This window comes from Cryptomeria japonica, unplaced genomic scaffold (assembly GCF_030272615.1).
Source record: "Cryptomeria japonica unplaced genomic scaffold, Sugi_1.0 HiC_scaffold_17, whole genome shotgun sequence".
Taxonomy (NCBI): domain Eukaryota; kingdom Viridiplantae; phylum Streptophyta; class Pinopsida; order Cupressales; family Cupressaceae; genus Cryptomeria; species Cryptomeria japonica.
The window spans coordinates 735686-749191 of record NW_026728839.1 but is presented as its reverse complement, the minus strand read 5'-3'; the positions used below and the strand labels follow the sequence as shown (position 1 = coordinate 749191).

Below are 13506 nucleotides of genomic sequence, written 5' to 3'. Positions count from 1 at the left end.
AGTAAATTTAATATTTTTTAGTGTATTACTAATTTATCATTGTTTTTTAAATTTCTATATTATTTTTATCTAATTTATATTGTTTTTTAAAATATTTTTCATTTGATTAAATTGATAAAAATGTTTAAAAATTAAAAAAATATATTAAATTATTTATAAATTTAAAAAAATTGACAATTAATATTTTTCTTCAAACGTAAAGTAAAAGACATTGCAAAGACTAAACCGTCATTAAAAATTCAAATGACAGGCAGGGGTGACCGTCAAATTCCAGTATGCAAAGAAAAAGAAAGTAAAAGCAAGCTGGCACGCACGTCTGGCGTGGCAGTTAAGTTGAAGTGACAGAATAAAATATTTATTTAGTTATAGTGGGCAACACGTCTTTGACTTTTGTACGCAATGGTAGCTGTCATTTGTAATCTACAAGTTGATGTATAGGTGAGCGGATCTGAAACGTTTGTATGTTTTCATTTGCGGATAGGGCAGGGCAATGTGTGATTAGATTTGAAACGTTTGTGTTTTCGTTTCACTATCTGAAATTTTTGTTGCGTTCCCTGTTTTCTTTCTATTGTTACCTGGGAACCCTTTTTTCCTCTTGAGATCCAGCTCTAAGATGGAAAAGTACAGGCCTATCGCAACTAAACTTGGCTTCCAAAGCCCTAAGAGGTATGATGTGTTTCTGAGTTTCAGGGAACCCGACGTGAGAAAGACTCTGGTTGATCATCTCTACCAAGCTCTCTCAGCAGCAGGACTGAATGTCTTCTTAGTCGGTGACCAATTGGAAAAGAGTGAAATAATTGGGTTGACCTTGGAAAAAGCAATCGAGAGTAGTGCCATATGCATTCCTATATTTTCTGAAGGCTATGCGGACTCGGCTTGGTGTCTGAGGGAGGCCGCTGCAATGTTGAGGACCCCTGGCTCGATCATTCCCCTGTTTTACCATGTGGATCCAACTGATGTTAGATATCCTCTAAAGGAGTCCAGTCCGTATAAGCAAGCATTTCTCAGACATTATGCCCATCCAGATAGATATTCAGGAGAAGAGATTGACGAATGGAAGGATGCCCTTGGGAAGATCTCTTCCAACTCAGGCTGGTACATGGATGAATCTCTAGGGTATGTAATGAACCTGACTTTCTGCTTGCTTTTCTATATTTTTGGTTTATTATTATTATGTAATGGCTACGGCTGGATAATGGGTGATATACGTCTCCACAGGGTTCTAGTAAAGGGGCTTTGAGGCTTAAGCTTTATTTTGAATTAAAAACATCTAGTTACTGAAATAATATGAATCTGTCGTTTAATGTATAAATCTTAAATTGGGAAATTGGCGAAAGTTTTCCGCTATGTTGTAACTTAAAAGGAAATGATCAGGGATGTGTCTGATTTTTTTTTTTTAATTTAACGTTTGAAATAAATAATTTTTTACAATTTTTTTTTTAAAAATTATTATTTTAATTTTCTATAATCTAACTTTGTTAAAATCATCATTTTAATTTTTTTTAATTATAACTTAGAATGAAAAAAATTTAATGAGCAGAAAATCTTACTCACATTACAAAATAAAATCAGAATATAGATTTTTAAGCTTCTCATCCATTTTCTATGGCTTCTGAACTTTACTTCCTTACCTTTCCGAACTTCTTCCCTCCTCGTTATACATTTTGTCATATTTTTCTTTTTCTAATTTCCACTTGAAATTTTTAATTTATTTTTTTTATAATAGATTCCTTTGTATCAGCTTTCCATACAATGAAGCTTATTTCTTAACCAGCCTTCAAAAGAAGGATTAGTATGATAAATCCAAATCATGGGAGTTTCACAAGGTACAAACTTGTACAATATCAACAAGACGTCAGAATTCCAATTAACGTGGCTAAAGTACCTTCAACATTCTTTTTTAGATTTAGATGTTAAAAATAAAATAAATAAAATTTGCAAAAAGAAACAACAAAAGATGCAAGTAGAGTTTTAGTTGCTTCAACACAGTGCAGTCCTATATTGTGTTATTTTGCAGTCTTATATTGTGTTATTTACTGATTGGAAAATCTCAATCATAGTTTACACGATCAACTGTATGTAATGCATGATTAATTTTCGTGCTATTGACTCTCAGTGATAAGTTAGTCCATTTTTGAAACCAGAATAACTACATTCGTTTTAATTTCTATAAACTTTTAACTATACTTAACTAAAATTTCATATAAAAAGCTAGAAAAAGGTCTGCGACCCTGTACTGTTGGATCTATTTTTAACTTTAGCCCTTTAATTGCATTTCATTACATTTGCACTTGTGTTTGGAACAAATCCATAAAACATATAGTATAGTACAATACCTAATAGAAATATAGATTTGGAAATTTTAGAGTAAATCGAGGACAATTAAACGAAATTGAGTTTTGGTGACACAAATGTGGGCAAGGGCTAAAGGATTAGGAGTGATAGGTTTCATGATGGTATTTAGTGGGTTTTGATGGTGAGGATTCGTTTTTTTGAAGTTACATTTAATTGTAAAACATCTTGCGAGGATGTTTGGCACTGGGTTTGGTTTTTGTTGGTAGCATTTACTAAGTTAAGATAAATTTGATACTAAAATTGATTTTAGTACTTGGTTCCGGTGTCCCAAACAATTTAGTGGTCTTACAAGTTATATGTACCCTTTGTAGATAAGGTATATGTGTAGGAAATCCATGGGTTATATCTTACTATTCTACGTTTGATATGCATTTACATACTAGAAAGATTCTGCGTGAATAGTATGGTGAACTGTAGGGAAAATATTAAAGGTATGGGATTTTATTGTTACTGCAAGTACAAAATAGTGATTTTGTTAAAAGAAGATTATATGCATTATAAGATAATATTCTATTTGAGTAGCTTAAAGTAGGGGAAAGGATCCAATAGTTGAGTGCGTTCTAATTCTTGTGATAGAAGTTGTTGATTTAATACCCCATATTTGTTGATTTAATGTGCAACTTTTGTATAATATTGCACCAATAGTTGTATGATAAGTACCAATAATTGAATGAAATATACTATTTGTTGTGAAAAGTAACCAATTATGTGATGCCACATCAGCTGCACAAGTATTGGGGCCCTTCTGCACACCTATTGGTCTCACTATTTTTTGGGGCTGTTTTGGACACCTTGGCAAAAAGCATGCTGATGTGGCATCATATTTGATGATGTGGCCCTGAAACCTTAGTTATAAACAGGGGATTTGCCAAGTAAGCTGCTGTAAAAAAATTGGAGAGATTTGAAATTTCCTATAGGATTTTGAGAAGCACGAAGTTAGGGTGCATAACTACTGGATCCTTTCCCCCAATACTTTAGTTGACAAAAACCATACTTTGTTTTTTATAATTTGTAATAATAATCGTATACATTTTTATAAATAGTTTTTTAATATAATTTTTTTTATTAAGTTTGTTATTTGTATATTATATTCTTATTGCGGATTAATGAATAAATTATATGAACTTGTATATACTTTAAGAAAAAAAAATGTATACTTTTATTTCTTAATAGATAGAATGCTAACATATGTTTATCAATTTTTTAATAATCTTATAATTTTATTTAACAATCTAATAATCAGTATGAATTTTTTTTTTTTTGAAATTTTGTGAATATAATGACGAATGTTTATATTTTCACTACTTTTGACACACTATACCTAAAAAAAAAATATAATATTATTTTTATTCTTATTCATTGTGTTATCTTCTCAAAAACCTTTTGAAATCTAGTCATGAATACAAGCCCATCTTGTATTGGCCCTTTCAGATTATTTGTATGGGAGTGTTATCATTGCATGACATGGAAGTTGAAGCATTGTGTGCACCTTAACATCTAACCTAAAAGAATTGAGATAAAATAATTTTCCTCTGAATTTAATGGGTGCAATTCTTCGAGTTGTAATATTTTCTTTCCAGTTTTTGGCAACAATTAATAAATTTTAAAATAAAAAGTTGTCTAATTTTTATCAGCCGACCCTATATATAAACAAATTTGAATGGGTTTTCTTTCCATTTTTCATATAATCTTACAAGTTCAAAATAATATATTAATTCTGAGTTAACGGGTTCGCCCCTGGGACGCCCTGGTACGGGTCCGGGTTCGACCGGGTCCGTGGTACGAGTCCGGTTCGACCAGGGTTCGAAAAACCCAGGGTGGGTTCGACCAGTCGAACCCGGGGTCGAACCCAGTCGAACTTGGGCGGACCCAATCGAACCCGGGCGGCTGGGCGGCCCATAAAGTTAAAAAACAAAGCAAATTTTAATTTTTTTTCAATTCCACCTTTTAAAAAGTGAAAATTATAACCTAAAAAACACTTCTAAAACATTTTATTGACACATTTCACCTCATTTGTGTTGCAAACAAATTTTTTATGAGAGCAGGTTGAAGAAAGGTTGAACAAAATTTGGCTTCCAAGATCAAAGAGGAGGAGTTGAAGACTGATTTTAGAAGCTTCAACAAGTGTTGCAGCATCATTTCCATACATTTTCAAGCTTCCATTGGCTGCAAGAGGTAGGTTTTTAAACATTTTTTTCCAACTCTTTTTGTTTCACAAATTGTCAAACATGAAACTTGAATTTTTTTTCATTATTTAGTTTTTGTTTTTGAATATGTTTATTTTATTTCTTGCCATAGGAACTAGAATGGCATCTACATCTTCCTCCATTGGCAATGAACAAATAATTGCAAAACAAAGAAATGATCCAAATTCTCCCTTGTGGAAATATGTGGACATTATAAAACAACTTCCGGGAGGTGGGGGATTCCGTTGGAAATGCCATGGATGTGATATTGAGCGTAATAGTTTATATTATCGAGTGGTAGGCCATTTGTGTGGAATAAAAGGAAGAGGCATCAAAAAATGCCCTGGAAAAAATGGTAAACCTATACCAGATGAGATAGCGATGAAATATATTAGGGAGCATGAGGCGGCAGAAGAGAGGGAAGCCTGTAGATTGAACCAAACCGCATCAAAGAAAACAAGGGGAATGCAAGGCCCTTCTAATCCCAATATTGTAGTAGAAGACCACCCCTTATTTGCCACAAATGAACCTCAAAGTGAACCACCCTTGACACGTAAAAGAACAAAGGGGCCTTTAGAAACCGCATTCCAAAAGGAGAGTAGAGACAATGCTGATCAAGATATAGTAAGGTGCATTTATGCAAATTGGTTGTCATTCAATGTTGTTCGCTCCCCATATTGGAAGCAAATGATAAAAAGTGTTAATGAGGCACCAAGAGGGTATAAGGGCCCCGGTTATGAGAAGGTACGTGGAACATTATTGGAGAAAGAGGTGAAGAGGGTTGAAGATGCATTGAAACATTGAAACCCATAAGGGATTCATGGGTTGAGACAGGTGTAACAATTGTTTCAGATGGGTGGAAAGATGCTAAAAACCGACCCTTGATCAATGTCATAGCGGTGTCCCCTAAAGGGGCAATGTTTTTGAGAGCTGTGGATTGTGAGGGCCAAATAAAAGATGGCCAATTTATTGTAGAAATTCTCATCTCTGCCATTGAGTCTGTGGGACCCCGCAATGTTGTCCAAGTCATAACGGACAATGCAAAAAATTGTAGAGCTGCTAGTTTGTTGGTTGAGCAACGCTATGATCACATCTTTTGGACACCTTGTGCGGTACATTCACTCAATCTTATGCTACAAAGGATTGGACAAAAAATAAAATGGATCAGAGATGTGTATGCAGAGGCTGAGGACATCCAGATGTTCATCACAAACCACCACATGTCTCAAGGGATTTTTAGAACCTATTCGAATTTGGAGCTATTGAAAGTAAGTGAAATAGTAATTTAATTTTACATTTTTTGATTTTTTTGAATTTTCAATGTTAATAATATCATTGTGTAAGCTATATTGTGTATTCTTCTTTAAAGTTTGGCTTTATTTTTTAATCATTTGGCATTAATTTGTGTTATAGGTTGCTGAGATCCGTTTTGCATCAAACACAATCGTCTTAAGACGACTTGTGAAAGTTAGAGTGGCACTATGCAATATGGTGATCAACACCAATTGGACTGTATGGAAGCAAAGTAGCACTAAGAGGGCAGAAAAAATTAGGGATAGAATATTGAATGAGAAATGGTGGGATCTTGTTACATATCTCCTAAGTATCACTGAGCCCATCATGAGCATGATTCACTATACAGACATGGATAGGCCTTGCATAGGTGAGATTTATGATGGCATTGATTCAATGCTGGAAAAAATAAAGTTCACTATAAATGAAAAAGAGAATGATCCTCAGGAGAAATTCTTCAAAGAACTGGAAGTAATTATTGTAGAGAGGTGGAATAAGATGACCACTCCTTTGCACTTTCTTGCCTATGCCTTAACACCTAAGTACTATAGCAATCAATTTCTTGATAAACCAGGAAGGATTCCACCATGGAGAGATCTAGAAGTATCTGATGGGTATAAGGCAACATTTCTTAGACTATATCCCAATGATGATTTGCGAGATGTTGTTACAAATGAGTTCATAGAATTCGCAAATGGGAATGGTCTAAGTGTTGATGCACTTCGTCATAGATCCAAGAAAGATGCTCATAGCTGGTGGTACTTCCATGGCACATGCTTCCAACACCTACAACCCCTCGCTATAAAAGTTTTATCACAAGTAAGTTTAATTAATTAAAATTTTAAATTTACAAGTTTTAGTTTATTTATAGTTTACTTTGTCTTCATAGGTTGCTAGTAATTTTATTTTTATTAATGTATAACTTTAATTGTTTACTTTGTCTTCATAGGTTGCTAGTTCATCTGCTTCAGAAATAAATTGGAGCACATACTCTTTCATCCACTCAGTAAAGCGCAATAGGCTGCTATCAAAAAGAGCGGAGAATTTAGTATATGTGCATTCCAACCTACATCTTCTTTCACACAAACAACATGACTACACACAAGGGGAAACAAAGACGTGGGATATAGAGCCAGAGCATACTGATTTGGATGCTCCTGTTTCTTAGCTTCTTGCATTGACACTTGATGACTCGGAAATTGAGCCAACTTATAGTGCAAGTGCAAGTGGCATTGGCTCATGTAATGTCAATGTCAATGAGGAGGAGGAGGAGGAGGAGGAGGATGAAGAATTAGATGATCCATTTGATGATTAAACTTTAAGTTTATATTGTTGAAAGTTGAAACAATGATACTTCAATATTTTGTCATTTTGATATTAAACTTGATGTATATGATGCTATTATCAATTATGGTATGATCATGATGCTATGATTACAAGTTTATGTTTGTTTTGTTGTTCATATGATGCTATGTGACATGCATATTTTAATTCATGCTTATAGGCTTCGCAAATATCAATATATATATATATATATAAAATTTACATGTTTTTGTACTAACAAACCCAAACCCCTTTTCAAAATTTTGCCGTACCGGCGTACCGGGTTCTTCGAACCCGAACCGGAACCGGCAACCTAGTATTAATTGAATACAAATCAACTTTATATCTAATAAAAAAATATTTTCAAATGGGAAAATATATTGATCAAATATCTGTAACTTTAAAAAATACAACTATATCATATGAGTAATAATAATTTAATAAATGATTCATAACATACATAACAGTGAACAAGAGATATGTAAGTTCTTATCATAATTACTACAGGTTTTGTCTACCCCAAAATCCCAACAGAGTTACCTTGCAAAGAACAAATGTGGTTTTTATTCACTTATGATGGATTGTTGAAAACTAAAATCATTGATATGTAAATTTATTCTTTGATAAATGTATATAAGCGTGAGCGACAAAAATGTTCTTTGATACCTATGTTTAACCTTGGCTATTTAGCTTCACACTGAAAGCTTTTCTGCCAACGGCCACAGTCGTTGCGAGGGGAAAATATCCTAGTCTCACGTTGGACAAAGTTCTCACAGCAAACTGCTTGAAAAGTAATGCCAAAATACAGAGTATGTTGCGCATAAACTCTACCATAAGGGAAATGCGGGTAGGTTAAAATATCATCGATCTGGTCAAACCGATTTTAAAATGTCGCAAGCGTTTAAATTTGAAAAATGTTAATAAATGGGTCAAACTCGGCAATCAACGAGTTTTTGCAAAATCGCGACTTTATCACGGAAAAAATCAGGATCGCTAGTGGTTGGGATAATTTAACTTTTAAAATTACTTTTTTTGTGCGATTCAGGAGTTTTGTTGTCTTGATCATGATTTTAGAGGGTTGGGTTTGATTTCTGTTCAACAACAAGGATTAGTCTTGTATGTCAAATGGAAATTTGAATTCTTGATGACATCCAGGCATGGAAAATTTTGGTGCATCATTGCATATCTACAGGGGTTTCTTATGGGAAACAATCTTGGAATGTGATTGGCCTTCACACCCTTGTTGTATCTGTAATGAAAAACATTTGGAGAGCTTGACAAGCCATTAAACTTTGGTTGTTATGGAATGACAATGACTCTCCCATAGGGCTTTCTATTAATCAGCAACATATGAGGTGGTTTCTTGATATCTCTTGTCAAGATTGTCCTCTAGCCAAGATTGCATGGATCCATGTTTTGAGGGTTTTCAAGAAGAGGATCTAGACTCTTTCGAATCGTAAGGATTTTTTTTATTTGTCTTGGAGTCAAAGATAAGTTTCGATTATGCAACCAAGACCTCTAAGTTTTTCAGGTCATTATTTGCTTTAATTCATTTCAAATTTTAGTGGAAAGGTTGGAAATGGTATTTTGACATACAAGCTTCGTAAGGCCTACTTTTGGCTCTCTTTCCATTTTCTTATGGTGCTTATTTTAAATGAGAGATAGAATTAAATTTTAGTGGAAAGGTTGGAAATGGTATTTTGACATACAAGCTTCGTAAGGCCTACTTTTGGCTCTCTTTCCATTTTCTTATGGTGCTTATTTTAAATGAGAGATAGATTGGTACAATCCTCTTTGAGTGTTTGGCAACACAAGTTTCGAACTATTTAGTTTGTTTTAGATTAACTCAAATTGGGATCAAGGATTCTCAATGTTCATTTTTCTGGTCATAAAAAAACTCTCAAGCATTTTTCTTGGTTTTGTTCAAAGTTTAGGCTGTGTGGGCTTGAATTTATAATTTTTTCATACCCTTTTGCCTTGATTCATTCTCGTGGCATATGGTTTTGTTAGGTTATTCGCCTAGAATCCCTTCTAGATATATTCGGATTCGACATGATTGTTTTGCAGGATTTTTTTCAACATATGAAAGAAAAGGATTTTTTTTTTTTTAAGGAATAGGAGTTGTGAATTGAGATCAATTTCTTGCTTTACACTAGGCCTGATTTGTTCAAAAGTGCCTATGTAGATATAAGTGCAAGCTAACAAAATTGCACTTGAGGTAGCACATCTTTATGATCACTGGGGCAATGCTGCATACAATTTTACAAGAGTCCCTCCAACTCTTTCCTTTAGTCAAGGCTGTTTTTTGCTCCCCAGGCATATGTGTGTTGTGAATGGGGTGGGAATTCTCATGCTTCTTAGCCTCCTACAAGAAGAGTTAGGGATTGCAACATCTCTATTTTGTATCAGGTTGCTAGTTGTGGGTTTAGTGGTTGGTCTAATTCGGACAAATTCTCACACCTTGCTCTTGCTATATTGTCTATTTGTGATGCTTAGCTTCCTAATGAAGATTAAAAAAAGGTGTTGATGGCAATGATGATGGTTTGGAGTCTTTTTGAATGTTTCCAACCTTATGGATGTATGGGGTAAATTAGATGATCAATCTTACTAATGTTTTAGTTCTTGTTGTATGGTGGCCTACTGTTGTATTCTATATCAGATTTTATCCTTTTTTATTTTGAATGTCTTCTTACACCCATACATTTATTTAATATGTGAAATAATACAACCACTTATTCATTAAAATAACAAAAAATAACAAAATCAATATAATAAAAATCATAAAATAATTATCTTAAAATTTTTATTATTTAATTTTGAAAGTATATTACTCTTTTCCCTCCATTTAACATACTTACCGATCATTTTTCAAATACAAATTTCATTTCAAGTCATCACGTTGTAAATATTTAAATATAATTTCATTCCTCAGTTTTTAATTAAAAGAACTGGTTAGTGCTTTTGCTTGATTGTTGAAAACCTGCTATTAAATTATTATCTCTCTACTTTGAGATTATATTATACTTTTATAAATTAATTGAACTTGAACCTGAGAACAGTCATAAAATGCTGGGCTGCTTTAACGAATTAAATAATTCTTAGGCGTTAATTAGTTGTACCACGAACTATTTTTTTAACAAATGAAAGAATGTTTTGTTTCTTATCTCTTTCCTATTATATGTGGAAGGATAACAAGTAGTACTTTTGCAATTTTATTGACCTACTCTGCCATTGCAGCGACGAATTTAGTCTGGTAAGGAGGGTGGTGATTGACGTGATTCGGACATTGGGCACAAGGCAGTTCGAAGTTGCCAAGCATCCCGTAGGATTGGACAGCGTGAAGAATGCCGTCATTCAGAAATTATATCTCAATTCAGGGTTAACAGAGGTGGTGGTTAAAGTTGGAATATGGGGCATTGGTGGTATTGGCAAGACCACAGTTGCAAAGGCAGTGTACAATCAAATTTATGCTGATTTTGATGCTGCTTCATTTGTATTTGACGTCTGTACTACAGCTAGAAACCTCAAAGACCTTACAAAGTTGCAGAAACAAATTCTCTCAGACTTATCCAATTATAATGAAGAAGTGGATAGCGTTGACAAGGGCATATCTTTGTTCAAATTTCATTTGAGAGGAAAACGTGTGTTGCTTGTTTTAGATGAGGTGAATGCTGTTCTGCAATTGGATGCTTTGGTTGGGGATTGGCTGGGCCCTGGCAGCAGAGTTATTATAACTTCCAGAGACAGACACATTCTCAATGTTGCTGGGGTCTCATTGGAATGCATCGTCGAGGTGGGTGGATTGGAGATAAATGAAGCTCTCGAGTTGTTTAGCTGGCACGCGTTTCTCCAATCATCGCCGAGTCCCAGTCACGAAGACCTGTCCAAAAAAATAGTGGAAGCTTGTAAGGGACATCCTCTTTCATTGGAAGTGATTGGATCCTTCCTGTATGATAGGCAAGATGATACAAGTTGCTGGACACGAGCCCTTCACGACATTTCCTTCCACCCAGACATTTATCAAACACTATACAGCAGTTATAGTTCTCTTAGTGATGAGGAAAAAGAAATATTTGTGGATATTGCTTGCTTCTTTATCGGAGAAGAGAAAACATGTCCCATTGTTTTCTGGAAATCCTTGTACAAGATGGTAGACACAGCTGTATCCAATCTTTTAATGAAGTCATTGATAACAATTGACAACACAGGATTATTTGGTATGCATGACCTTTTGCGAGATATGGGGCGGACCATTGCTAAAACAGAAAAAGAGGGCACCCGACTATGGGAGACTGCCCATTTAAACACAGTATCTCACATCAGATTCTCTCGCCTTCAACTTAAAAGAGGAAATCCACAAAGGCTTGCAATGCTCTGGAGACCTGGTCTTCACTATCTTCATTTGCAGAATCTGCTCATTGAAGACATGACAGAAGATACGCTAGACATGCTTCCTTCAAGTCTAATATGGTTGAGGTTGGAACATTGTTCCTTTAAAATTGAGATGCAAGAAGCCGACAAGAATCCACGTCACCACAGATCGATGGATAACATTATGGAGTTGAAGATAATGCAGCTGAAAGGCTGCTATGATTTGGGCATCTCGTCCCTGTTTCCACTTTCTAATTTACGCCTCCAACATTTGGACCTGGAAAGGTGTGAAAGCTTATACAACCTCCCTGATACCATTGGTTTCCTGTCACAGTTGCAGCACTTGTATTTGGGAGGGTGTAGAAACTTAAATAACCTCCCTGATATCATTGGTAACCTGTTGCGGTTGCAGCATTTGTACTTGGGAGGGTGTCAAAACATAAATAACCTCCCTGATACCATTGGTTTCTTGTCACAGTTGCAGCACTTGTACTTGGGAGGGTGTAGAAACTTAAATAACCTTCCTGATACCATTGGTAACCTGTCACAGTTGCAGCACTTGTACTTGGGAGGGTGTCAAAACATAAATAACCTCCCTGATACCATTGGTAACTTGTCACAGTTGCAGCACTTGTACTTGGGAGGGTGTCGAAACTTAAATGACCTCCCTAATTCTATTGGCAACCTATCACAGCTGCAGCATTTGAACATGTTTGAGTGTCTAACTTTAAAGAACCTTCCTTATACCATTGGGAACCTATTACAGCTGGAGCACTTGGACTTGGAAAGGTGTGTAAGCTTAAATAACCTTCCTGATGCCATTGGCAACTTGTCATCACTGCAACATTTGGACCTGAGATGGTGCGATAAGTTAAATAAACTACCTGAAACTATTGGCAACCTATTCCAGCTGCAGCACTTGTGCTTGGGAAGTTGTAAGAATCTAAATAACCTTCCTAATACCATTGGCAATCTGCAACAATTGCAACACTTGAACTTAGAAGGGTGTATAAACTTAAAGAACCTTCCTGATAGCACTGGTAACCTGTCACAATTGCAACATTTGAATTTAGAATGGTGTGGAAGCTTAAAGAATATTCCTGATACTTTTGGCAACTTGTCACAGCTGCAGCAATTGAAGTTGAGAGGGTGTGAAAGTTTACATAACCTCCCCGATAGCATTGACAATCTGTCACAGCTGGAGTACTTTTTCTAATGCAGCTTCTGGTGTAGCAGGACAAAAAAATTGAAATATTCTTTAATCCTTTTCCATGGTGTCTGTACGTATATAAAATTGAGTGCTTAGAGAGTATTAAATAGAATTATTTAGAGGCTCAAATTTCTCTCGCGCCAATCGTATGGGATGGGGAATACTTAAAGCTCTGGAATGAATCTGCAACTAAGCCACTAGGGAACGCTGTATTAAATTCTCTCTTGTATAATTTAATGGCATGGGAAGTTAGTTTTTCTACTTCTGCAAGAAAATGCAGAGTGATAATTCTATACATATATTACGATTTACTTAAGGTATGTTATGTGGTCTTTGTTTTGTCAGCGGTTAATTTCTACATATAATGGTATTGTAAAAAAACTTTCAGATCTGTAAACATTGTTTTTTCTACCATTTTTCGTGGTTTTACAGCAATGGAGATGTAGATCATGAAAATTTTGTGGGAATCTGTTGTTTTTTGCGGATTTTAGAAATCGCATAGTATGCTGTTTTGTGTGGAGAGTAGCCACATCTATTTGTTTTTTCCTCTTCGAATTGATATAATAGTGAATGGTGATAAATATTCTCATAAATCTTTAAAAACTAAAATTTTAACTTAGGATTTAATTGGTTTTTAAAAACTATTTTTCCTGTGTAAAATGTTGGGATTAAGGTGTCTCAACCTTAGAGTCCAAACATGTTAATTTAATTATTTGTTTTATTTTTCATTCCACTTTGAAAGTCCCGAAGTTTTGGAAACTAGTGTCA

At 34.8% G+C, this 13506-nt stretch overlaps 2 protein-coding genes across 2 annotated transcripts; both read left to right on the top strand.

Annotated features, from left to right (window-relative positions):
- Positions 1–429: 429 nt before the first annotated feature.
- On the top strand, positions 430–13049 carry LOC131050263 (disease resistance protein RUN1). The gene is made up of 2 exons (XM_059214896.1): positions 430–1116; positions 10395–13049. The coding sequence occupies exons 1-2, from the start codon at positions 614–616 to the stop codon at positions 12742–12744; spliced, it is 2853 nt and encodes a 950-aa protein (XP_059070879.1). The 5' UTR covers positions 430–613; the 3' UTR covers positions 12745–13049.
- Positions 4440–7324, top strand: LOC131050262 (uncharacterized). The gene is made up of 3 exons (XM_059214897.1): positions 4440–5809; positions 5955–6653; positions 6784–7324. The coding sequence occupies exons 1-3, from the start codon at positions 5459–5461 to the stop codon at positions 7000–7002; spliced, it is 1269 nt and encodes a 422-aa protein (XP_059070880.1). The 5' UTR covers positions 4440–5458; the 3' UTR covers positions 7003–7324.
- Positions 13050–13506: the final 457 nt, after the last annotated feature.